General features: G+C 60.7%; 10 protein-coding genes across 10 annotated transcripts; 6 read left to right on the forward strand and 4 right to left on the reverse strand.

Moving 5' to 3' along the window:
* Window positions 1-51: 51 nt before the first annotated feature.
* On the forward strand, window positions 52-2823 carry BEM3 (Rho GTPase activating protein; the record flags this gene model as incomplete). The annotated part of the gene is made up of 1 exon (XM_060265871.1): window positions 52-2823. One exon carries the CDS (start codon window positions 52-54, stop codon window positions 2821-2823), a length of 2772 nt encoding a protein of 923 aa, XP_060121854.1.
* Window positions 2824-2857: 34 nt separating this feature from the next.
* On the forward strand, window positions 2858-4282 carry CWC27 (peptidylprolyl isomerase; the record flags this gene model as incomplete). Its single annotated transcript, XM_060265872.1, has 4 exons — window positions 2858-3202; window positions 3225-4045; window positions 4078-4188; window positions 4234-4282. 4 exons carry the CDS (start codon window positions 2858-2860, stop codon window positions 4280-4282), a joined length of 1326 nt encoding a protein of 441 aa, XP_060121855.1.
* Window positions 4283-5392: 1110 nt separating this feature from the next.
* MJAP1_001925 (dUTP diphosphatase) lies at window positions 5393-5889 on the forward strand (the record flags this gene model as incomplete). The annotated part of the gene is made up of 2 exons (XM_060265873.1): window positions 5393-5603; window positions 5753-5889. 2 exons carry the CDS (start codon window positions 5393-5395, stop codon window positions 5887-5889), a joined length of 348 nt encoding a protein of 115 aa, XP_060121856.1.
* A 129-nt stretch (window positions 5890-6018) lies between these two features.
* Window positions 6019-7839, reverse strand: MJAP1_001926 (uncharacterized protein; the record flags this gene model as incomplete). The annotated part of the gene is made up of 1 exon (XM_060265874.1): window positions 6019-7839. One exon carries the CDS (start codon window positions 7837-7839, stop codon window positions 6019-6021), a length of 1821 nt encoding a protein of 606 aa, XP_060121857.1.
* An 899-nt stretch (window positions 7840-8738) lies between these two features.
* Window positions 8739-10418, forward strand: MJAP1_001927 (uncharacterized protein; the record flags this gene model as incomplete). Its single annotated transcript, XM_060265875.1, has 2 exons — window positions 8739-8886; window positions 9076-10418. The coding sequence occupies 2 exons, from the start codon at window positions 8739-8741 to the stop codon at window positions 10416-10418; spliced, it is 1491 nt and encodes a 496-aa protein (XP_060121858.1).
* Window positions 10419-11656: 1238 nt separating this feature from the next.
* On the reverse strand, window positions 11657-12679 carry PBP2 (PAB1 binding protein; the record flags this gene model as incomplete). The annotated part of the gene is made up of 1 exon (XM_060265876.1): window positions 11657-12679. The coding sequence occupies one exon, from the start codon at window positions 12677-12679 to the stop codon at window positions 11657-11659; it is 1023 nt and encodes a 340-aa protein (XP_060121859.1).
* Window positions 12680-13580: 901 nt separating this feature from the next.
* On the forward strand, window positions 13581-16691 carry NMD2 (mRNA decay protein; the record flags this gene model as incomplete). The annotated part of the gene is made up of 3 exons (XM_060265877.1): window positions 13581-14207; window positions 14231-14458; window positions 14481-16691. 3 exons carry the CDS (start codon window positions 13581-13583, stop codon window positions 16689-16691), a joined length of 3066 nt encoding a protein of 1021 aa, XP_060121860.1.
* GCD1 (Translation initiation factor eIF-2B subunit gamma) lies at window positions 16692-18555 on the reverse strand (the record flags this gene model as incomplete). The annotated part of the gene is made up of 2 exons (XM_060265878.1): window positions 16692-17144; window positions 17167-18555. 2 exons carry the CDS (start codon window positions 18553-18555, stop codon window positions 16692-16694), a joined length of 1842 nt encoding a protein of 613 aa, XP_060121861.1.
* Window positions 18556-18634: 79 nt separating this feature from the next.
* On the forward strand, window positions 18635-19429 carry MJAP1_001931 (cardiolipin synthase (CMP-forming); the record flags this gene model as incomplete). Its single annotated transcript, XM_060265879.1, has 1 exon — window positions 18635-19429. The coding sequence occupies one exon, from the start codon at window positions 18635-18637 to the stop codon at window positions 19427-19429; it is 795 nt and encodes a 264-aa protein (XP_060121862.1).
* MJAP1_001932 (uncharacterized protein) lies at window positions 19430-21995 on the reverse strand (the record flags this gene model as incomplete). Its single annotated transcript, XM_060265880.1, has 3 exons — window positions 19430-19900; window positions 19928-20206; window positions 20229-21995. 3 exons carry the CDS (start codon window positions 21993-21995, stop codon window positions 19430-19432), a joined length of 2517 nt encoding a protein of 838 aa, XP_060121863.1.
* Between the last annotated feature and the right edge of the window lie 8 nt (window positions 21996-22003).

The raw sequence follows: 22003 nt of genomic DNA on the forward strand, positions 1-22003 counted from the left end.
TATTGCGGCGATCCGTCGGATTGCCGTGCGCGGCGGCCCCCATCTGCGCGTATGCAGGACCATCGCACAGATGATGGCGGCACGCGGACTGACCTGCGTGACACGGCACCCGCTGCACGACTTCCGCTGCAGCAGATCACACTCCAGGACTGTTTCACCCATGCAGGTACGAGCGACCTATCGGCCGTATTGCCCTATCTCTTGCTGCAGTACAATGAACTGGTGAGCGAACACCTGGCGCTCTCGAACGCGTACTGGGCGTTGACCGAAGGTACCCCCGAGCGATCCGAGCCAGTGGGCCTCGGTGTCGACGTTATTCCGCCGTCGTCGCCGCCGCCGCAGAGCCGCTTCCGCCTGCTCCGCCGCCGCAGCACGCGCAGCGTGCGCGAGACGGGTGTCTTGAGCCAAACCAAGAGCCCAGCAAGCGCGAGCAGCATCCCGCTGCCACAGACGCCTTCTTCGCAGCAACAGTCGGACAGTGCATCGACCACGCCAAACACCGCGTACACCAGCACCATGGACGGCCTCGAGGGACACAGGCGCGAGGTGTTTGGCGCCATGCCCCCCCCGCAGGCCCCGACGCACTCGCCGAAACTCTGGCGCAAAAGCAGTGCACCAGGCGCACCGATTAACCGCGCCCCGGACTCGCCGCAGCGCGATCGCTCGGGACGCACCGTGATGCCGGACTCGCCACACGATCGCGCAGTTCGCGCGTCGCTCGCGCCCGAATCGCCGCAGCGCGACCGCAGCGCACGCACATCCGTGCTCTCCGCCTCGCCCCGCTTGGCACGAGGTAGCGGCCTGACCAACACGCGCACGGTGCCGTCACCCGTCCCGCAAAGCACCGTGCGCGTGTTGGGTTTCCGGCCGACAAGCCCTCTGGTGCGCTCGCGCGGAGACGTCTATGGTCTGGCGCCGCTCGAGCACGATCCGCTGTGCTACTCGATCCTACGCACGATCCACTCGTGGGTGCGTACCCCAGGCCATGTCGCCTTCCGCATTCTGGTGTACCCCCAGGTGCCCGACGACCCTCCGCCGCCGTACCTCATCGAGAAGTCGTATGCAGACCTGGTACAGTTCCGCGAGCGTCTGCGCACGCGTGCGCAAGGCCTCGTGGACAACACGACGGTGCTTGTCGCGACGCCGGACGCCGACCTCTTTGAGCGCGCGCCGACGCCGTGGCGCATCGCGGAGCGGAATGCTGCGATCGATACCTTCCTGCATGCCTTGCAGCGTCTGCCGGTGTGGTACGACGACGTGCTCGTGCAGTTTCTCAGCACGCACTTGGTCACCACCGCGCCAATCGACTTTCTGCCATCGCTCGGGCCGTGCCTGCGCCAGGCATGCCTCTTGCAAAAGATGGTACACAGCGACAACTGGGGGTGGCGTATCTGCTCGCTGTACCCCCATGTGCTGGCGGTGCAGGTTCCCGGCTCCGACCACGCGACGTGGGCGATGCGCCTCGGCGATGCGCGCATTCGGCGCCAGTTTGAGGATGCGCCACCCGGCAGCGACACGACGACGCGGTGTGCTATGCTGGCCATACACGCCGCCCCGCCGGACGGACCGTCGATCCTGCTTGCGGTGGAGAGCAACGAAGAGTGCAACGAGTGGCTCCAAGCGCTTCTGCAGCAGACCCACGAAGCAAACGCAGACATGCCCGAGCGCGTCGCGAACACGCCCGAGCCGCAGCGCAGTGCCGAGGTGCCGGTCACGCCCCGTACGAACTTTATCTCTGCGTCGCATTCGACGTCGCCGCGCCCAGAGCGGAGCCAGTCGACGTCGCCGGGGCCGCTGGAGCACCGCAACCGCCAAGGCATCACGAGCCTTTTTCGCGCGAATGCCACGCCGGAGCAGCCGGGGATGGCCGCAGGCCACGACCGCCGGCGCTTCTGGCACGGCCTGCTCAGCATCGGACACCACGGCTCGCCGGACTGGCCGAGCCAGCCAGCGGAAGGCGGGACGTTTGGCGCACCGCTGCGCATCGCCGTGCAAGAGTCCGGCCTGCCTGCGGACGCGACCGGCACACTGAGCGCCGTGCCGGCCGTGGTTCGCCGCTGCGTCGACTACCTGGAGCACACGCGTGGCATCGAAGAAGAGGGCATCTACCGCATCAGCGGCAGCTCATCCGCAGTCAAGGCTTTGTACGACTGCTTCAGCGCGGGCCACGGCCTGGATCTCGAGGCAGACAGCGGTGCACGCATCCGCACGCTCACCAGCGACCCGCACAACCTCAGCAGCCTGCTTAAGATGTACCTGCGCGCGCTCCCGGAAAACATCTGTGCCTCGGCGCTCTCCGACATGGCCCATGCCGCCGAGCTCGCGGAGCGGACCGAGCGCGTGCACGCCTTGCAGCGCCTTGTTGCGTCCCTCCCCCCCGAGAACTATTCATTATTGCGCTTCCTCTGCGCCCACTTTTTCCGTGTGAGTGCAGCGTCCGACAAGAACAAAATGACGTTGCACAACCTCGGTATTGTTCTGAGTCCTACATTGATGATGCCTACTAATTTGCTCCTGGCCCTAATTTCCGACAATGACACGATCTTCAAGCATACCCTCATTTCGTCTCCGCCCGATGCCGACGTCTTTGGACGTATTGACTCGGAATCGGGTAGCGTACAGGCCACGCTTCGCGACCGCGTGCAGTCGATGAGTTTTCGCAGTCCGCGCCTCGGCTCGCAGCATAAACAGCGACCGTCGGATGCCGCACTGAACGCGGTGTATGATGGGAGTATCATACTTCCCTCCGAGGCGAACCCCAAGGGCCCTATTTTGACCCACCATAGCCCCATCCTGCCCCAGGGCGAAGGCGCCGCTCCGTAGCAGGAATAATAGGTGGAGGTTGTTCAGCACGTCGATGTCGACGCTGTACGTCACCGAGCCGCCGACCGACGGCAAGATCCTCTTGCACACGTCCAAGGGCGAGATCGAGATTGAGCTATGGGCGAAAGAGGCGCCCAAGGCATGCCGTAATATCATTGCGCTTGCGCTCGAGGGATACTACGATACGTGCGTTTGGCACCGCATCGTACCTGGCTTTTGCATCCAGACCGGCGATCCGACGGGTACAGGCACAGGGGGTGAGTCGGTATACGGCCATCCGTTTGCCGATGAGCTGCACCAGCGTCTGCGCTTTAACCGCCGCGGACTCGTTGCGATGGCCAATACAGGCATGCGCAACTCCAACGACAGCCAATTTTTTGTACGTAATTGCGCTGACCAAGATTACGCTCGACGCGACGCCAGAGCTGCAGAACAAGCATACTATCTTTGGTCGTGTGGCAGGCACCACGATTTACAATGCCCTTGCTTTGTCCGAAGTTGAACTGTCGACCGAAGTGCCGGACCGACCCGTTTATCCCCCGAAACTCTTGCGCGTCGAGGTCGTGCACAACCCTTTTCATGACATTGTTCCTCGAATTACTCGGGAAGAGAAGGAGGCACAGGCAGCGGCACGGAAACGCATCGCTGAGGAACGCGCACAGCCGGAACACGAGCTAAAGCGGAAAAAGAAGAACACGGCGCTGCTCAGCTTTGGCGAAGAGGAAGAGGCGGCGCCGGTGCCGCGCAACGCCCGCAAGCCGATCAGCAGCCACGATTTGCTGCACGACAAGAAGCTCAGCAAGAAGGAGATCCAGCGTAAAGAGCCGCCGAAAACCGCACCGCCCGCGCCAGAACCAGTACCGGAACCCGCACCTCTGTCGCCGCCGCAGGCTGCACCGAAATCCAAAGAGGTGGAAAAACTAGAGGCAGCCATTCAGCGGGGCGCACGCAGCGCCGCGCACGATACCAAGCCCCGTGCGGCGCCAGCAGGACGCGATTTTCTCGCATCCATGGTCGATCAATACCGCCAAAAGAAGCCTCAAAAGGGCGAGTCCCAGACTCTGTCGATGCTCAATGAATTCCGCAAGAATATGCGCAAGGCGGACGCGGCGCCGGCGCGCGAAAAGCAACGGCCTACCGAGGTATGGGAAGAAGAGGAGTCGATGCGTGAGTATGGCGCAAGCGACGACGAGGACGACGGGAAGAATTGGCGCGAGCACCGGTACGTTTTTTTTTTTTTTTTGGCTGACCCAGCTTCGATTCGGGCGGCATGCCTTTGACAGGCTCGAGCGACAAATTCTCGGTGCACGACTACGAAGTGGTCGACTCGCGCGATACTACGAGTGATTTGGCCGCATCTCTAGGGTTTGGTGGACAAGCTGCTGTGCACGACCATGCAGCACGAGCAAGAGAGCAAAAGATCAAGCGCGAAGGGCGCCAGGGCCGCGACTGGACGTAGTGTTAATTTGCCCAATTTCATTTCTCCACACAGTGCACGATGGCTGCAGTGGGCGACCCTGTCGTATCGCCGAACGGCCTCTTTTCGTTTGTAGAGGAGGATGTACATCGCGTTGAAGACGTTGACGAAGAAGTAGGCTTAGCTGCTAACCCAGGTATTTTTGCTCTATACCCTACGCAATCCTGTGCACGCGAATTCTGGCCTGGGGTTTGTCGACAGCAAGTCGGATCTGTTGACGCTTCATTTCGCGCTCGGCGCACTTCCGACACAAGTAAAGCAGCGCCAACGGGTGCGCGAGTTGGAAGTATATATCCACCAAAACGTACGCTGCAAGGCTCACGCAGACGACCACGCTTCGGTCCTCGACGGGCGACACTGGCAGCGTTGTATGGCGCTCGAGCGTCTTGCTCGCCGAGCACTGCTTGCGCCAGATGTACACTCTCCCGCATGATACCTCTGTTCTTTTTTCTCCCGACCGGCTTGCGGGCCGCTCTGTGCTCGAGCTGGGGGCAGGCACAGGTGCGTTTCCCGCATGCCTCTTTACCAACACGGCATGGGCGCCTCCGAACGCCCCGCCCGTGCAATGGATCGCATCCGACCGCGAGGTGAATATACCCCTCCTTGAAAAGAACCTCGCTACACTTTCCAAAAATGATGCAGCACACGTCCACGTCGAAGAGCTGGACTGGTTCGAGGTGCAGCGTGGCTCGCCTGCTTCGCGGAAGCAGCTCGTACGCGACGTTCTCCGACCACTGTCGAGAAGCGATGGCGATCAAGACCTGGCCCTCGACTTGGTCCTATGCATCGACTGTGTCTATAATCCGGGCTTGCACGATGCGCTCCTGGCGACCATGGATGCCTTTTGCGCGCCATACCATACTGCCGTTTTGGTCGCGATCCAGCTGCGTGAAGCGGAAAACACGCGCGAGTTTCTCTCTGCTTGGGTGGAGCGTGGACACTATACAATCTATGGATTGGAAGACGACATGCTTCCAGCACCCATGCGCTGCGGCTACGCCGCATGGGTCGCATGGCGCACTGGAGCGACTGTGGAGAAAGGCGTTCGGCCGACCGCGTAAATGACGCGCGACGCGTCTCGCTTTCTCCATCATGTCGTCGGCTCGCCTTCTTGTGCGTCGCAACCCTGCGTACCCCCTGGCCAAAATTCCCACGCGCGGAAGTAACCAGGCCGCTGGATACGACCTGTATGCCTGTGAGGATGCGCTGATTCCCAAGGGCGGCCGTGCCGTGGTGCAGACGGGCATCTCGATTGCTCTGCCCGAAGGACACTACGGCCGCGTGGCTCCTCGCAGTGGTCTCGGTATGTAACGAGTGTACTTACGTAGCTGTGAAGCACGGAATCGACACTGGTGCTGGTGTCGTAGATGCCGATTACCGCGGTCTACTTGGTGTCGTGCTGTTCAACTTTGGTGCCGAGGACTTCCAGTGTACGTCACCCTTCTAACACAGTCCACGCTGGCGACCGCATCGCGCAGCTGATCATTGAAAAGATCTCCACGCCGGAGATTGAGGAGGTGGACTCACTCGAGGACACGGACCGTGGCAGCGGCGGCTTTGGCTCCACCGGCGGCTTCAAGTCGCAGTAGGGGCACACCAATAGGGGGAAGACATATTCCATAATTCTATGACCTTTGAACCTTTTACACGCAGAGATGGGGATAGTTAAGTGAATCCGGAACGCCAAGACGAAGAAACCCGATATTGCACCGGGAAATTTACTCGACCGGCGTGAGGATGAGAGGCATGCGCACGCCGTGCTCCTTCTGGCCGTCGACGAAAGCGCGACGCACGACCTGCTGGCGCTGAATTAGGTCCCAACCAGGCACGACGTCGTACTTGAACTTGAGGAGCAGGTGAGCAAGCAGCACCTGCGTCTCCTGAATGGCAAGCTGCTTACCAATGCACGAACGGGGGCCCGACAGGAAAGCAAAGGTGTGACCCGGGGGCATCTTGGCGTTGATGACCGACGAAGGAAGGTTGTCCCAACGGTCGGGGTTAAAGTCATCCGCATCTTCGCCCCAGATCTCCTTGGAAAACTGGATGCAGTTGAGGGGGATGAAGAGCTCGTGGCCCTTGGGGATGACGATCGAGTTGTAGGTACCCTTGCCGTCAGCGCGCTTGTACGACTTCGACAGGGGAACAACCTCGTCCTTGAGTGCAACACGGACAGTGCTGGGAACGGAGGGAAGCATACGCACACACTCCTTGACGACCTTGTCGAGGTAGGGCAGCGAGTTCACGTCGCGCACGGGCTGGTACTCGTACATGGCACGCTCCTCCTCGGTAAGCATGTCAATCTCGGCAGCCTCCTTCGCAGCCTGGTCCTGGAGCTCCTTGCGGAGCTTGTCCTGGACGTCCTGGTTCATGGCAAGCAGCCAAAGAGCCCAGGTGTTCTGGGTGGCAGTCGTCTCGTGACCGGCAATGATGACTGTGGTAACCTGGCCCATAAGCTCCTCGTTCGACATGCGCTCCGAGGGCTTGAGGTCGGTCGACATGTTGGCACGGACCATGCGCGAGATGACCGACTTGGGGCGGAGCACATCCGAAGTGACACCGTCCTTGGCTTCGGCAAGAATCTCATCCTTCATCTTGGCAATGATCTTGGTGGCGTGTTCACGCACAATCTGCTGCGACTCACGGAGACGGTTGTTACGCTTGCTGGGCAGGTAACGGAGCCACTTCAGGCCGGGCTTCTCCGAGAGAATGATATAGATGGCGGTCGTGAGCTCAATGTCAAGAATGGCACCAATTAGCGTAGCCATGGCGTTGGCAAGGGGGTGGTCATTACCCCTCTCAATGGCCTCAAAGTCGGCGCTGAAGCCGATCTCACCGATGATGTCAAGGGTCGTGCGCGAGAGCCAGAAGAGCGTGTCCACCACAGCCTGGTGATTCGGGTCCTGCACCTTGAAGTCACGGTCAGGAGGAGTTTCACCGACAAAGAGCGTGTCCTTGGGGAGCTTGCCCTGCTGGCGAGCAATGACCTGTCCGACAATAATTTCGAGCTTGTCGGTGAGCAGCTTAGCGTGGCGGTGGACAACGGGGTAGAACTCCTTCACGACGCTAGGAGCAAAGGCAGGTGCAATGATCTTGCGCTGGCGACGGTGAGCATCACCCTCGATCGACACAAGACCCTCACCGAGAGCAGCAGTGAGGAAAGCACTGGTGTACTCAGGCTTGGGGAACTGGTACGCCTTGGCAGGGCTCAGGACGTGGACAAGAGCCTTGGGGTCAGCGAGCAGCACACGCTGAACGTAGAACATGTGACGGTAGCGGTAGATGGGGCCGAGCTTGTGCATCCACTCGACGTGCTGTTCACCAGGCTGGGCGGCCTTGATGGCACGGAAGTCACCAAAGAAGAGGGAGAAGGGGTCCGTGGTCTTCACCTTGGGAATGTGCTTCCAGGCGGAGAACCACTCGCCGATCGTAGCACGGTACACCGCACCCAGGATCTGGTTGAGCAAGAAGAGCACGATAACGCCCACGAGAAGGGCCACTACAGCACCGAGGACCTTGATGGCCGGAAGAACGAGAGTCATGGGGGATTCAACAGCCGACATGATGCTATACACACGCGGTCAGGGGCTAGCTCTCTAAGGAGACCTCGACTGGTGTGATGAACGAAAGAGCAGCCATTGCAACCTGCGTATTACAATTTGGGTGTCACTTCATGGGCCGTGTAGATTCTCCTTGTACATTTTCTCAGCCACTCAGAGAACAGCATTTCTGGCATGCGGGCGGCAGGCGCGCAATTGCCCCTTGCCGAAAATACCGTGGATTGGATACACTGTGCTATATTATGTAACTCTCGGTCATAACCCCCTCGAAAATCAAAAATTTACTAATAACCTTGAGTGGATTGGACCAGGGTGGGCTCAGTCTCACTGACGCACGAGCATCGGCAAAGTTCGCTTGGGGCCGTGTTAAGCAAGAGTATATCCGTGTCATCTCCGCGTCATCTCAGCACTCTAATTACGGAAGTTGACTAATACATTTAGAAAAATGCTGCTATCCGATAGAGTAATAGATCAGCACGTTTTTAAGAACGAATCGAGTGCGTATTTCTGTAAAATTTTGGCCAATCTCTGCAATGTCGCTTGTGGCTCGCCCAAATCTTGGCGATAGGCCAATCACTATCGTACATGGCGGCAACCTTCATTTTTCTTACAGAGGCGAGCAGTGCATGTCGGCTGTACCCTGAGTAACTCATGCGCACGCTGCGCCCCAAATGATTTACGTGATTGGCCAGATGGGTAAGCGAGCCGTATTTTATCTGCCTGCCGATGGAGCCAGGTACTGCGGACGCACGTCGTACTCTCTGCGCAATCAATTGCCCAAGATAGTGTCATAGGCAGAGTGGCGAAAGTCAAAAGGCACGGACTCTTAGCCTCTTGGCACACTCTGTTCTTCCACCACTTCCTTCCCACAGAAGCGCACGATGAAGCGTTTTTTCATTATCAGCAATCCTGCCACTGGGCAACTCAACCCTCTTCTGGCGCTCACTGAAGAACTGGTGAACCGTGGTCACCAGGTGGTCCTACTCTCGTCGGAAGATGTTTTGAGGAAAGTGCAGAAGCTTCAGACCCGTATGGGCCGTGCTCCTCAGACGGAGTGTGTTCCCAGCGATGAATACATGTCGAAGCAACCTCTTGTCTTCTATTCCCTTGGTGATGGTGATGCTCTCGCCGACTATACCGCCGAGGCTGCTGGTGATCCCGATCGTTTCCACACTTGCGGTCGTTCCGCACCCGGTGACATTTGGGGCTGGCTCAAAGTTTTCACCGAACTGGTGCCTCCGGCAGCGGACTCGTACCGTGACCTTGTTTTCCATATTCGCGACCTGATTGAGAAGTACGACCCCGACCTTCCTATTGTGGACAACTTTAGTCCTTTTGCCGTGGACGGCGTCCGTCTCAGCAAGCGTCCTTTCATTGAGACTTCCCCTGGTGCTGCTTCGGCTGTTGCGAAGGATGTGGGTCTCTGGCACTCGCCGATGCCCATGAGCGGTGGCCGTGCCAACACGGGTGGCCTTTTGACCTTTTTCCACAACATCGCTTTTATTTTTATGTGGCTCAAGTTTGTTTTGTTCAACCCTTGGGCGAAGGCGCGTCGCAACTTCCGTGAGAAGGTTCTAGGTCTCGAGCCGATTGACATTGTTTGTGATTCGATCATGACGCCGACTCCTGGTATGCTTAAGGAGCAAATCGCAACTATTTCCTTCAACGTCGCCAACATGGACTTTTACCATCCCACTTCCTACGACAAGTCTGTCTATTTCGTGGGACCTTGCTTCCCGCCCAAGGCTCCTGCGCAGCAGGCCAGCCCGAAGGCGTTGCAGCTTGGCCCCTCGATGGCTGCGCCTATGACGCCTCTGGAGAGCTCGCCCCCCATGTCCATTGCTTCGACCCCTACTGTTGTCGACATGTCTCTGGACAAGGAGATGTCTGCCGCACAGGCTATAACCCGCACGGACCCTGTCAAGGCCTGGCTCGACCAAGCGCTTGTGAACGGCAAGCGTGTTGTATACATCAACATGGGCAGCATCTTCTACTACTCTCGCAAGGACTATGACAACATTGTTCAGGCCCTTTTGCGCTTGCGCGACCTTTTCCCGGATGTTCAGGTTCTCTGGAAGGTCCCCAAGCTTCCTTACTCCTCGCAGCCGATTCCCACCGCGGATGAGGCGAAGCTCCCCCTTTATATCCGCCGCGAAGAGTGGATCCCCAACGTTGAGACTGTATTGGAGCACCCTGCCGTGGCTGTTTGCGTTCACCACGGTGGTGGTAACTCGTACAATGAGGCTATTTACCATGGCGTTCCCCAGTTCTGCATTTCGCAGTGGGTGGACACGCACGATATCGGTGCCTACATTGTGCACTCGGGCATTGGCCTTTGGGCGGACAAGTCGCCCTACTTTGACCCTGAGGACATTAGCACGAAGCTCGCCAAAATTCTCGAGGACAAGGAGAGCACTTTCAAGCACACCGCACTTGCTTGGAAGATCCGTGCCCTTCAGGCTGGTGGCACGACTGCCGCTGCCAACATTGTCGAGATGCACTTGTCCAACTTTGACTTCCCTAAGGGCTCTAGCAAGATGCCCTACATTGCGTCCGCTTAATACGCATTCTGTCTTGCGCCCAGCTGTACATGATCTTTCCGTAACGTTGCGTTTTGTTTTGCACTCGATCCGCAATTGAGGGGGTTACTTATTACGACTATATAGCATACTATGAGAATTTTGTCTATGACCGTTGACAAATTACAAACTGCAATATCATGAGCTTTGAAATGAGATGTTCCTGAGGGTCTTGGCGCGTACGAAGAAGTCCATGCAGTTCCAAAGAGCCCGAGGTCGGAAGCCTGGGCCCTGTATATGCACAAACGATTTATTACCATTTGCTATTTCAGAATTAGAAAAATCGAGCCAGGGAACGGAACCTGCATATCGGACCTCGCACAGAGGATTTTCCCGACACGTGGTCATGATTATTTGGTAACACTGTTGGTTAGTACCTGTCCGGGGTGGAGACGCCATCGCGTGGTTTATACGTACATCACGTAGCTGAAGAAGTGAGCAAAAAGAACGGCGTGAGTAAGTAGCGCTAGTGTTAGTATCGTGTTCAACGATTGCCCGACAGAGCCACCCGAGCGGATTTCGGAAAGGAACAAATGCGTACAGCTGTAGTAAGACGCAATTTTTTTAAAAAACGCGATGTGTTAGTACGGTGCTCATGGACGCGAATAAAAAAACATACGGCGTGAATGATACCCTGTGCAGTGTTAGCAATCCGACCACAAAACAGAAAAAGGCAATACATACCGGAAGGTAACCAAGACAGGTCAGCAGGACGTTGACTGAATGGTTAGCATAATCCCACAAGTGTCCACAGGCAAAACCGAAATTTTGCCTGCGAAAAAAACAATCACATACTCCAGAAGTCGAGGTGGCAACCGCGCTCCAGGAACACACCCAGAGGGGGCAGGAAGATCGCGAAGATGATCTTGAAGAAGTCAGAACCACTACAGTTGGGCAAGCATTCAAAATGCATAGGTTAGTATCGTGTCCCATTCTAGCCAAGCTACCTACGTAAGAGGCATGATGGATGATGAAGAGCGAGCCCGGCTGTGTCGCACAGAAGCGGGGAGAGCTGCGATCCGTGCCGTATGTTTAGTAAGCTAGACGTAAGTTTTGCCCTAGTGCGCAGCCTGTGCAGAGGGAGGCTGCACGATGCGCGCCGCGTGGAAGCGCCGCCGATCGTTCGAGGTAAGGCTACGATTATATTGGAAATCGGAAGCAAAAATACATTAACACCGACGGTAGTACAAGAAAGAAGGTCAAGTTCAATAGAAAGCAAGTTAAAATCCTGCGGCGGCACTCTGCGCCAGGCGGATTTTCTCCTGTTCGAGACGCTGGTAGAGGAGCGTGACAGCCATCTGGATGTTGGGTGGGGGACCCGTGATGGTGACCAGGCGCTCAGAGCCCGTGCCACCAGCAGCGATGCCAGCGCCGCGCTCCATAATCTTGATATGGCTGGCACTCAGCTGGCGGATCTCGTTAATTTTTTGGCCGCCCTTGCCAATGATGCAGCCCACCAAGTCGTTCGGGATAAAGATTTGCTGTGTCTGCGAGCCAGGAGCCAGGGTTGACGCAAGCGCGTTGGGAGTACCCGGGGCAGTGTAGCCGTATGTAGCAGGTGCGGCAGCAGCAGCCACCGGGGCAGGAGCAGGTCCAAGCGCAGGCGCATTGAAAGGCGGCGTGCCTAGCGCGCGCGTAGTGGCGGCCGGGCGGTAGGCCAGGTTGTTTGCGTTACGGTCCTGGTGCTCCAAGAGGATCGTGCCGACATAGTACACAGCAATGTGCACAGCGTCCGCCACACCAGTGATACTCAGGATACGTTCGGTGGATCCAGGAAGCATCGTCTCGCCCGCGTTCAGACGGGCGCCACTGGCCTCCTGGATCTCCTTAATCTTGGTACCCTGCTTGCCAATGACAGAGCCCATGCGCGAATTAGGGATGATGAGGCGGATTGTGACCGCACGCGAGCCCGGAAGGGAAGGCTCGTCAAAGGGCTCATCAGTAATGCGGCGGACAATCAGGCCAAAAGCCTTGCTCACGGCGTCCAACGCGCCAGAAACGGTCAGGATGCGCTCTGGGTTCGTGGGAATGCTCTCGCTAATATTCAGGCGCGCACTGCTCATTTCGCGAATTTCATTGATGTGGCGCCCTTGCTTGCCAATGATGATACTCGCGTCGCTCGTAATAATCAAGGCACGAATGACAATGGGGGTAGGAACAGCCTGGGTATATGTGGGTTGTTGGGAGGTAGACTGAGTAGGGAAGTTGCTCAGATGGTCGCTTCCAGCGTGGTGTCCACCCATAGAGGGAGAAAGGATGGCGCTTCCTGCCGCGCCCTCTCCACCCAATACCGAACCAACGCCCGCATCGAGCGTCGCCGACGACTCGCTGGGCGACAGGGTGACATCGAATGTATTGGAAGGGATAGCTGACTCCGACTGGGACATGTCGTGCACCCGCCCCTGAAATTCGGGCGCGGCGGAGGAAGGCTCAGAGGAGGGATCAGATCCAGTGGTGTGAACGCTCATAATGTCAGGGTAAAACGGAATAATGAAAAGTAATCTTGGATTTGGATCGGATCAAGAGGGGAAGTGGGGTGGCTACTGCTGAGCAAAGGCTGTGAGTCAGTATCCTGTCGCGGCGCGCGCTTGACGCGTGGCGTTGAGCGCGCGGTAACCTACCTTCCACGAGCAAAGAGATAATGGGGAAAAGAGGGGAGGTTAGGTGCGTAGGGCAGCAACGCTCTACGATAGAGAAGCGCCAGGAAGGGCTGGGATGGTGGTGAAGACGCGCCTCTTTGCGGAAAACGGCGCAGTTCACCACCCCACGGCACAACGCCTATGCAAGCTGCGCCCGGGAGAAGTGGGTTCGGCCGAAAAATAATTGCCTCCTGGGATTGGCCAGCGCGTGCTGTTCGGCATATCTCACGCGAGTAGGCCCTGAAGGGGCCGCGAGCGTCGCGTGGCGGCTAGAAAGGCAGTGCAGGAGCCGTGAATAGAACGACCACCGTTTTATTGCGCCCATTGCTCGCAGGAATGGGGTCGTCTCGAAATAGGAATATTGTACATAGTACGCATCGCGACACTGCCTCGCTCATGCTCGCTCATGCTCGCCAGCGCCCCCTCGCACCGGGAGCCACGCGCTGGTACCTGGTCCCCTACGCTGACTAAATACACGATTCGTGTCACGCGCTGCCACACGCCCATGAGCACAGCAGCATCGGTGGCTGGGGACCGTGCGCATGGAGGCGATACATCCCTGGCAAGCGAGCGCGATCGGCTACGGCTGAACCTGCTTACTGTGAATGCCGAAATCTGGACTAGCGGCCCTAGCGCCGCACCCACATCGCTGGATTCGTCGCTGAAGCGCAACTCGACCTTTATCAAACGCGTGCGTCAAGGCAATATTGGCGACGGAAAAGACGCGCTCCTGCGCGATGTAGACGCACTCAACCTCGGCAAGTATCTCGACGAGCTCGTGCCTAGCCTGCCGGAGCTGCTTTGGCGAAGCACGACGGTAAAAGACCGCCTCGCAGCGATCGAATTAATCTCGGCGCTCCATCGGCGGTACGGCACCGAGGCGTTTACTGTGCCGCTGAGTGAGGGCGTCGCGGCGCAATTGATACCCCCTAACCAAGCCGCGCTGCAGGAGCTCTCGACGGAGCAGCGCGAAAGAGACGAGTCCACACGGATCGCTCGGCAACGCGTATTGGTGCGCGGCGCGACCGAGCTCGCGCTGACCGGCCTCGCAGGCGCCGGTGTGCAGGAGCTTGGCGTGGAGCCCGTGGCGGCGATGGGACACGACTGGCTGTATACCACCCTGCGTACTTTGGTACGTTGCCCCGACTAACGCAGTTGGCAACCGACCGCGATCATGCCAATGTCGGCATCCTCGTCCATGTGCTCAAGTCATTCAGTGCACACCTTCTTGCGCCTGCGCCACTGCACGAGGCTGGCGAAAGCTTCGAGGCCGAGAAAGACGAGCAGACGTCGCTGGTATCGCCCACGGCCAAGGCCCGATTCCGAAAGCTGTTTGAGACGTACTATGCGACGTTCGCACGGCGCATCCAGCGCGACCACGATGTACGTATCCTGGCTAATGCAGCGTCTTTTGCGGCAGGAAGAGCGGAATCGTGACGCGTACATTCGCTCGGGCGAAGTGTTTGAGGACCGCCAGCAGACCTTTGACCGCCAGTCGAAAGAGCTGGAAAAGCTGAACGAGGCGGCCAAGACGCTGTCCGAGTACCTTTCGGTCAAGCTTCCCGAGCTCGCTGGAGCGAGCAAGATGCAAGGGACGCGCCTCGGCGTGAACCTCGATGCAAAGTCAACGCTCGCCGAGATGGGCGCCAAGATCGAGCAGGAGCTCGCATCGGGCCAGAGCCCGTGGGAGGACGAGGAGACGCGCTTCTTTTACACGGACGTGTGCGACCTAAAAGAGATTGTTCCTGCCAGCCTGCTCAAGGATAGCAGCGCGGCGCCGGCCGATACCGACGCCGAGACGAGCGACGCGGTGAACGCACCGGCACAGGTACAGGCGCTCCTCGCGCGCCTCCCCAGCCTCGCGAGCCGCACCATGATTGACGAGGCGGCGGTTGAGCTCGCTTTGTGCAACACGCGCACGATGCGTGTGCGTCTGGTGAAGAGCTTGCTGGCTGTGCCCCGTGAGCGCCGCGATCTGCTTCCGTACTATGCGCGCCTCGCTGCAACGGTGCATCCATATATGCCCGATGTGACGAGCGGCCTGCTCTCGGGGCTCGATGCCGAGTTCCGCCAGCTGCACCGCCGGCGCTCGAACGACACCGGCACGGCGCTTGCGCGTGCGCGCAACATTGTGTTCCTCGGCGAGTTGGTCAAGTTTGGCATCGTGGCCGAGCACACCATCTTTTTCTGTCTCAAGACGCTTGTCGACGACTTTAGTGCGCCTGCGATCGAGGTGCTGGCGACCTTTTTGGAGACCTGTGGTCGGTACCTAGTGCGGACCCCTGCCACAGCCGAGCGGATGCACGGCGTGCTGCAGCTGGTGCAGCGCAAGCGGAGTGCGCACCATATGGACTCGCGTGTTGCGCTGCTCCTCGACAATGCGTACTACCAGTGCATTCCGCCCCCACGTGTCGCGATCCAGCGCGAAGAGCAGTCGGTGCTGCAGCAGTTTATTGTGCATCTCTTTGGTACAATGCTGTCCAAGAACTCGGTTGACCGCGTGACGCAGCTCCTTCGCCGCCTTGACTGGGAGGACGAGGAGGTGCGTGCGTCGCTCTTTGCGCGCTTTACACGTCCGTGGGAGCTCAAGTTTCATCTTGTCCATTTGCTTGCGCACATGATGCGTGCGTTATACCCCATGCATACCAACTTCTTTGTCCCTGTACTGGACCATGTCTGTGAGGCGATCCACCAAGGGCTCGAGCACAATCACTACCAAGAGAACCAGCGGCGCATCGCCTTGGTGTACTATCTTGGCGAGCTGTACAACTACCGCGTGGTGAACAGCAACGTGATTATGGATCACCTGTGGCTCTTTTGCATGGATCGTACTGCGGACGGCCCACAGGACTATTTCCGGATCGGGCTCGTGTGCACGCTGCTGGATGCGTGTGGCGCGTGCTTCGACACGGGCCTTGCGCGCCGGCGCATGGACGAGTTCCTGGTCGTGTTCCGCCTGTATGTGCATCGCAAGGCCAAGCCGCTGCCCGCGGACATGGCGTACCAGCTGCGCCACACGCTCGAGTCATTGCGCCCCAAGCTCGTGTGGCGCGAGAAGGAAGAGGAGGCGGTCGAGCGCAAGTTCGAGACGATCCTCCCCTTCTACCAGCGCCGCCTGCTAAAGACCGTTGCCGAGGGTACGGCCAAAGAAGAGAGCGACGACGAAGAGAGCGATAGCTTTTCCGACGACGAAGACGGCCCCCGCCGCCGGCGCCGGGGCAGCGACGCCGAGGCCCCTATGCAGTCCGCGGAGGACATCGAGGCCCAAGAGCGCGAGCGCCAGGCCGCGCAGGACCGTGAGGCGGAGCTCGAGCTGGACAATGAGCTTGCACAGCTCATGGCAGAGAGCAGCACCGGTTCCGGCGGTGCGATGCCCGCGCCTCTGCCGCAGCAAGGCTTTATGCAAGCGCCCAAGCCGAGCGATGCGTCGAGCGACTACATGGTCTTTTCGTTGCTCTCCCGCCGTGGCAACCGGCCGCAGAGCCAGGATGTGCACGTTCCCTCGGACAATGCTCTGTCGGTGCACACCCGGCAGCAGCTCGAGGAAGAGGCCAAGGAGCGTCGGCAGCTCAAAGCGTACGTACTGGCCTACCGGGATCGCGAGCTACAGGACTAGCTACTCGTCCTCCTCGTCCTCCTCCGAGTCTTCGTAGGCGACTAGTTTTTCGTTCTTGGACTCTGCACCGCGCGGCACAGCGTACTGCGGCCCGACATCCGTCTCCTTGAGCTGACTGCGGTCGCCGATCGAGGATTGCGCGCCGACAATGCAGTTTTCAATCTTGGCATTGTCGCCGACGTGCACGCCGTCCATGAGAATGGAGCGCATGATGCGTGCGCCTTTACCAATGACGCAGTTGCGGCCCAGGATCGAGTGCTTGATGGTGGTGCGTTCGTCGATGCGCGTGCCTGCGCCGACGATGCAGTCCATCGACAACTGCGCCTTGGGGTGGATTGGTGCATTCTCCGGCACCCCCTGGGGCTGCTCAAACGGCACGCTGCCGCTTCCTGCGACGACCGGCAAAGGGTACTGGCCAAATATGGGCGAGCCAGCGGCGCACTGGCGAAGAAGCTGGGTGAGTGGGACGACGTACGTAACGGTTGCATTCCAAATAGGTCGGCACGGTATTCGCACGCGCGATGAACGCCTCGTCGCTCGGCGCGCTCGCGCCTTTCTTGTCCGTTTCCGAGTTCGGCAGGACGTTGGGCGGGAGGGGCCGCTGCGCCTCGGGCCGCAGGCGCGCAATCACCATCTCGGCCCGTGGGCGGTAGAGCTGCGGGGCAGCAGGCATGCCCTCTGTGACGCTCGTCCATGGCGGCAGCGACGGTGTGTGAATCGTGTTGCGCTCATTCAGTGCCGGTTCGTCTGCGGCCTGGGCAGGCGATACCATCCAGTGCGCCTTTTCCGAGAGGCGCGTCTGCCACCCGCACTTGACCACGAACGGCACGAGCTGGCCGGTGATTGAGTTGAGCTCCGGGTGCATTTCGAGCAAAGGCAGCAGGGGCTGGAGGCGCATCACGTACACGAACGAGTCGAGCAGTGCGGTGCTGATGCGGACGTGTGGGTGTTTCCACAAGAGGCTCATGCGCACCTCGAGATCCGACGCGTTCTTGTCGCTGACGTCGTCCGAGTCCATCACGAGCAGCGGCTCGTGCACGGAAATGTCGCGCCGCGAGCCGTCTGTCGCGGCCTGGATCCCCTCCTGGACGCGCACCGGGACGCGTGAGTATGCGGTGAAGAGGTTAGCGGGTCCGTCGCGTTCGCGTTCCTTGCCGGTGCCTTCGCCCGCGCCCCGCTCGTAAAAGAGGCACGAGATCGTCGGCGGCTCTGGCGTCGCGGCGAGGTGTGTTGCAAGGAGCGATGCGAGCGGCATTTGCGGTGCAATCAGGTCGACCGGCATAATCAAAGGGTCGAGCTCGAGCTTGCGCGTGGCGGCCAGCCAGTACAGGAGCTGGGCCGTGCCCCAGCGGACGCGCGTCACGCTCTCCGACGGCTGTGCGAGCGAGCGCACGCTCTCGCCGACCTTGGGTCCGAACGGCAGCAGCTCAACCGTGATCGAGGGCGAGGAGGGCGAGCTGTTGAGGTTTTCTGCGCCAGGGAGCGTCGCCGACGTAACGCCGACGGTCACGGCGACGTTCGGCTTGGCGTTTGCGTCGACGTTCGCCGCATCGACGTTCGGCGGGAGGAGGTGCAGTGTGCGCAGCGCTGCCGCGAGCGCCGCGTGCTCGGCGACCGGAGCGACCAGCAGGCAGCTCTTGAAGCCGGCCGTGACGAGCCACTGCAGCGGAAACGCAATCATCGGGCGGTTGAGCACCGGGACGAGCGCTTTGGGCAGCGCGTCCGACGGCATGTCGCACAGCGGATATAGGTTCGAGCCGGCATCGCTAAAGATCACCGGCTGGAAGCGCGCGGTGTGCGGCGCCTGCGTCGGCACCATCTCGTCGACGTCGTGGTTAGTCAGCCACTTTTTCGACGACGCCATGCTTTGTGGGGCAGCGTGGCGCGGAGCTGCGCGGACGCTGCGAGTACCTGTGCAGGTTGGCCTCGCGTCGCGAGTAGCGATGCGCCCGGCGATCCTGCGCCCATTCTCGGTGTGCTTGCCGCTGCGCAAAGACGACGGCCTGGCGCGCGACGACGTCAAGGTGAACGGTGCGACGGATGTGCGCAGCGCCATGACCCGCGGCACCGTTCCTCCCCAGCACGCCAAAGAGACGCCGCCGCCGAAAGAGAAGCCGCGCATTGCCGAGGACCTGATGACCGTGCCGAACATGCTGACCCTCTCGCGCATCGGCATGTGCCCGGTGATCGGCTGGGCGGTCGTGACGCACCAGCCGTACATGGCGCTTGGCCTGCTCGGCGTGGCGGCGACGACGGATCTTCTGGACGGCTACATTGCGCGCCGCTTCAACTCGCACACGGTATTTGGCAGTATCGCCGATCCGGCGGCAGACAAGCTGCTGATGGCGACCATGGTCGTCTCGCTCACCGCGAGCGGCCAAATGCCGTGGCCGCTCGCGGCGGTGATCCTCGGGCGCGACGTCTACCTGATGCTCCTCGCGTTCTATTTGCGCTTCCGCTCGCTGCCCAAGCCCCGGACCTGGGCGCGGTACTGGGACCCCCGCTATCCGTCGGTGCAGGTGACGCCGACGCGCATCAGCAAGTACAATACCTTCCTGCAGCTGGTGCTTGTCGCGGCACTCACCGTGTACCCCTGCCTGCCGGAGGAGTGGCAGACGCATCCCCACGTCACACGCACGCGCGATGCGCTGCAGTGGCTGGTCGCTGCGACGACGACCTGGACAGGCCTCGACTATGCATTCAGCCGGCACGCGGTGCGGTATCTCCATATCAAGTAGCTACGGAGCAACATAGTAGCCGCTGCGCGAGCGCTGCGGCGCATAGCGCGCCAGCTCGGCACGGTCCAGCGGCTCGGTGCCGGGCGGTGCTTCGAGTGCCTCGGCCGCCGGGCGGCGGGGGAGGAGCGCGACCTCCTCAATGTGCGGCACGCGCGACGCGGTCGAGCGGATGCTGTTGATCAGCGCAACGAGCGGCTCGAGCTCCGCGCGCGTCTGCTCGAGTGCCGCAGCGTCCGGCACGGGGAGCGCCGCGAGCTTGTGCAGGCGCTCGAGCACCTCGCAGCTGAGCGGCAGCGCGTGCTTTTTCTTCGCCGCAAGCACCGTCGCGTCCACGCTCCACACCGCGTTGGGGACGTGGCGAAGAGCGCGCGCGGCGCTGTGCGTTGCGCGCGTCGTGCGCGGGGCCGCCGGGCGGGGCGCGCTCGCGCCACCCGTCGGAGCCGCAAGGGTGTGGTAACCCCGACGTGTCGCCTGGATCAGCGACTACTGGCTACGCACATGGTGGGGTGCCGCGGCATGCGTCGGCTCCGTGGCCTGCAGCTGCGACGACATCAGTGCGCGGAATGCGGTGCCGGGCTGGTCGAGGTCCTCGAACGAGCCCGACTCGACAATCTCGCCGTCGCGCAGGAGCATGATGGTGCCTGCGGCGCGGATCGTGCTGAGGCGGTGTGCGACGATCCAGACCGTGACGCGGCCTTCGTTGATGATCGACGTGATCGCCTGGTTCACAAGCAGCTCGGACGCCGAGTCCAGCGCCGAGGTCGCCTCGTCGAGAAGCTGGGTTAGTTGAGCAACGTACCAAGACTGTCGGCTCGCGCACCAGCGCGCGGGCAATGGCGATGCGCTGGCGCTGGCCGCCGCTCAGCTCGCGGGGCCCGATCTTGGTGTCGTAGCCGTTCGGCAGCGCGGCGATAAACTCGACGCAGTTCGCCGACTGCGCCGCCTTTTCGATCTGCTCGCGCGTCGCGTGCGGCGTGCCGTACGCAATGTTTTCCGCAATCGTGCCTTCAAAGAGCGTCGGCTCCTGCGACACGACGCCCATCGCGTCACGCAGCGACTCGGGGGTGAGCGTGCGCACGTCCTGGCCGTCGAACGAGACCGTGCCCGAGGTCGGCTCGTAGAAGCGGAGGAGCAGCGCGTGCACCGACGACTTGCCCGCGCCGGAGCCGCCGACCAGCGCGACGCTCGAGCCGGGCTGGATGTCGAGCGTGACGCCGTTCAGAATCGGGGTGTCGGGGCGCGAGGGGTAGCGGAACTTGACCTGGTCAAAGTGGATGTGCCCGCCGCGGCGGTCGACCATCGGAATCTCGAGCTTCTTGCCGACGCCCAGCTCGATCTCGGGCGTGCGGTCCAGCAGCTGGAAGACACGTGCACCGGCACCGACACCCTTCATGAGCGACGTGAAGAACGAGGTCATGAGCATCACACCGCCACCGAGGTACGCCGTGTACATCAGTAGCGACGTCAGGTCGCCGACCGTCAGCTGCCCGAGCGACACGAGGTGGCCGCCGTAGGTGAGCAGCGTAACGATCGCGCAGTTGCCGACAAAGCCGAGGCCGGAGTGAAAGATGCCGCCCGCGTACGCCTCCTTGGTCTGCAGCGCGACAATTTCGTCGACGCGCCGATTAAAGCGCGCCGACTCGGCCTTCTGCGTGTTAAAGGCGGCGATCGTGCGGAACGCGGGGGGGTTCAGGCGCTCCTCGGCGGTGCGCGTCATTTCACCGACGGCCTCTTGCGTGCGGTTCGTCAGGTTGCGCAAAAAGCGGCCGTAGAACGCCGCACCGAGCGCCGCCGGGGGGATGACACACATCATCACGAGCGTGAGCTTGGTCGAGATGTAAAACATCGCTGAGCCCGCCGCGACGACCGTCACGGCGGAGCGCAGACCATCGGCAAGATCGGTCGTGATCGCCTCGCCGACAATGTTGCAGTCCATGTTGATGCGCGACACAGTGTCGCCCACGCCGCGGTCCGCGTACGCAACGTCCTGGCGGATCGCACTGCCAAACGCACGCTCGCGCATGCGCTGAATCACGCGCACGCCGGCCAGCTCGAGCAGAATATTGGACGAAGCACGCGCCACGGCGCCGATCGCAAAGACGGTGAGCAGGAGAATGGCCACGGTCGACATGCTCAGGTCCAGCGGCAGCTTCGCCTCGGGCGACGAGAAAAAGTCGACCACCTTGCCGATGGTGAATGGCACACTCAGCGAGACAGCCGACGCGATGAGCAGCAGCGACATGGCGATCACCATGCCTTTGTATTCGGGCAGCATGAGCGTGTACAGGCGGCGCAGCGCGGGAAACTGCGCACCGACACTACCCTGCGCACCACGGCGCCGCGCGTTCGCCATGTCGCGCAGCGTCGAGAGGATATGCGACGCCGTGCCGGGTTCCGGCGCCTGTTTCGGCGCATTGTACGCGAGCGGCGAAGCGTGAAACGCGCGCGCGGCAAGCGCGATGCGTGACACACCCACAGCGCGCGGCGCAAGGCGCGGCACAGCACACGCCAGCGGCGCAAGGCGCGGAGCGCGGCTCACTAGGCCGACGCGCGCCACCGACCACATCAGGGAGA

Source organism: Malassezia japonica, chromosome 3 (assembly GCF_029542785.1).
Source record: "Malassezia japonica chromosome 3, complete sequence".
In the NCBI taxonomy this organism is placed as follows: domain Eukaryota; kingdom Fungi; phylum Basidiomycota; class Malasseziomycetes; order Malasseziales; family Malasseziaceae; genus Malassezia; species Malassezia japonica.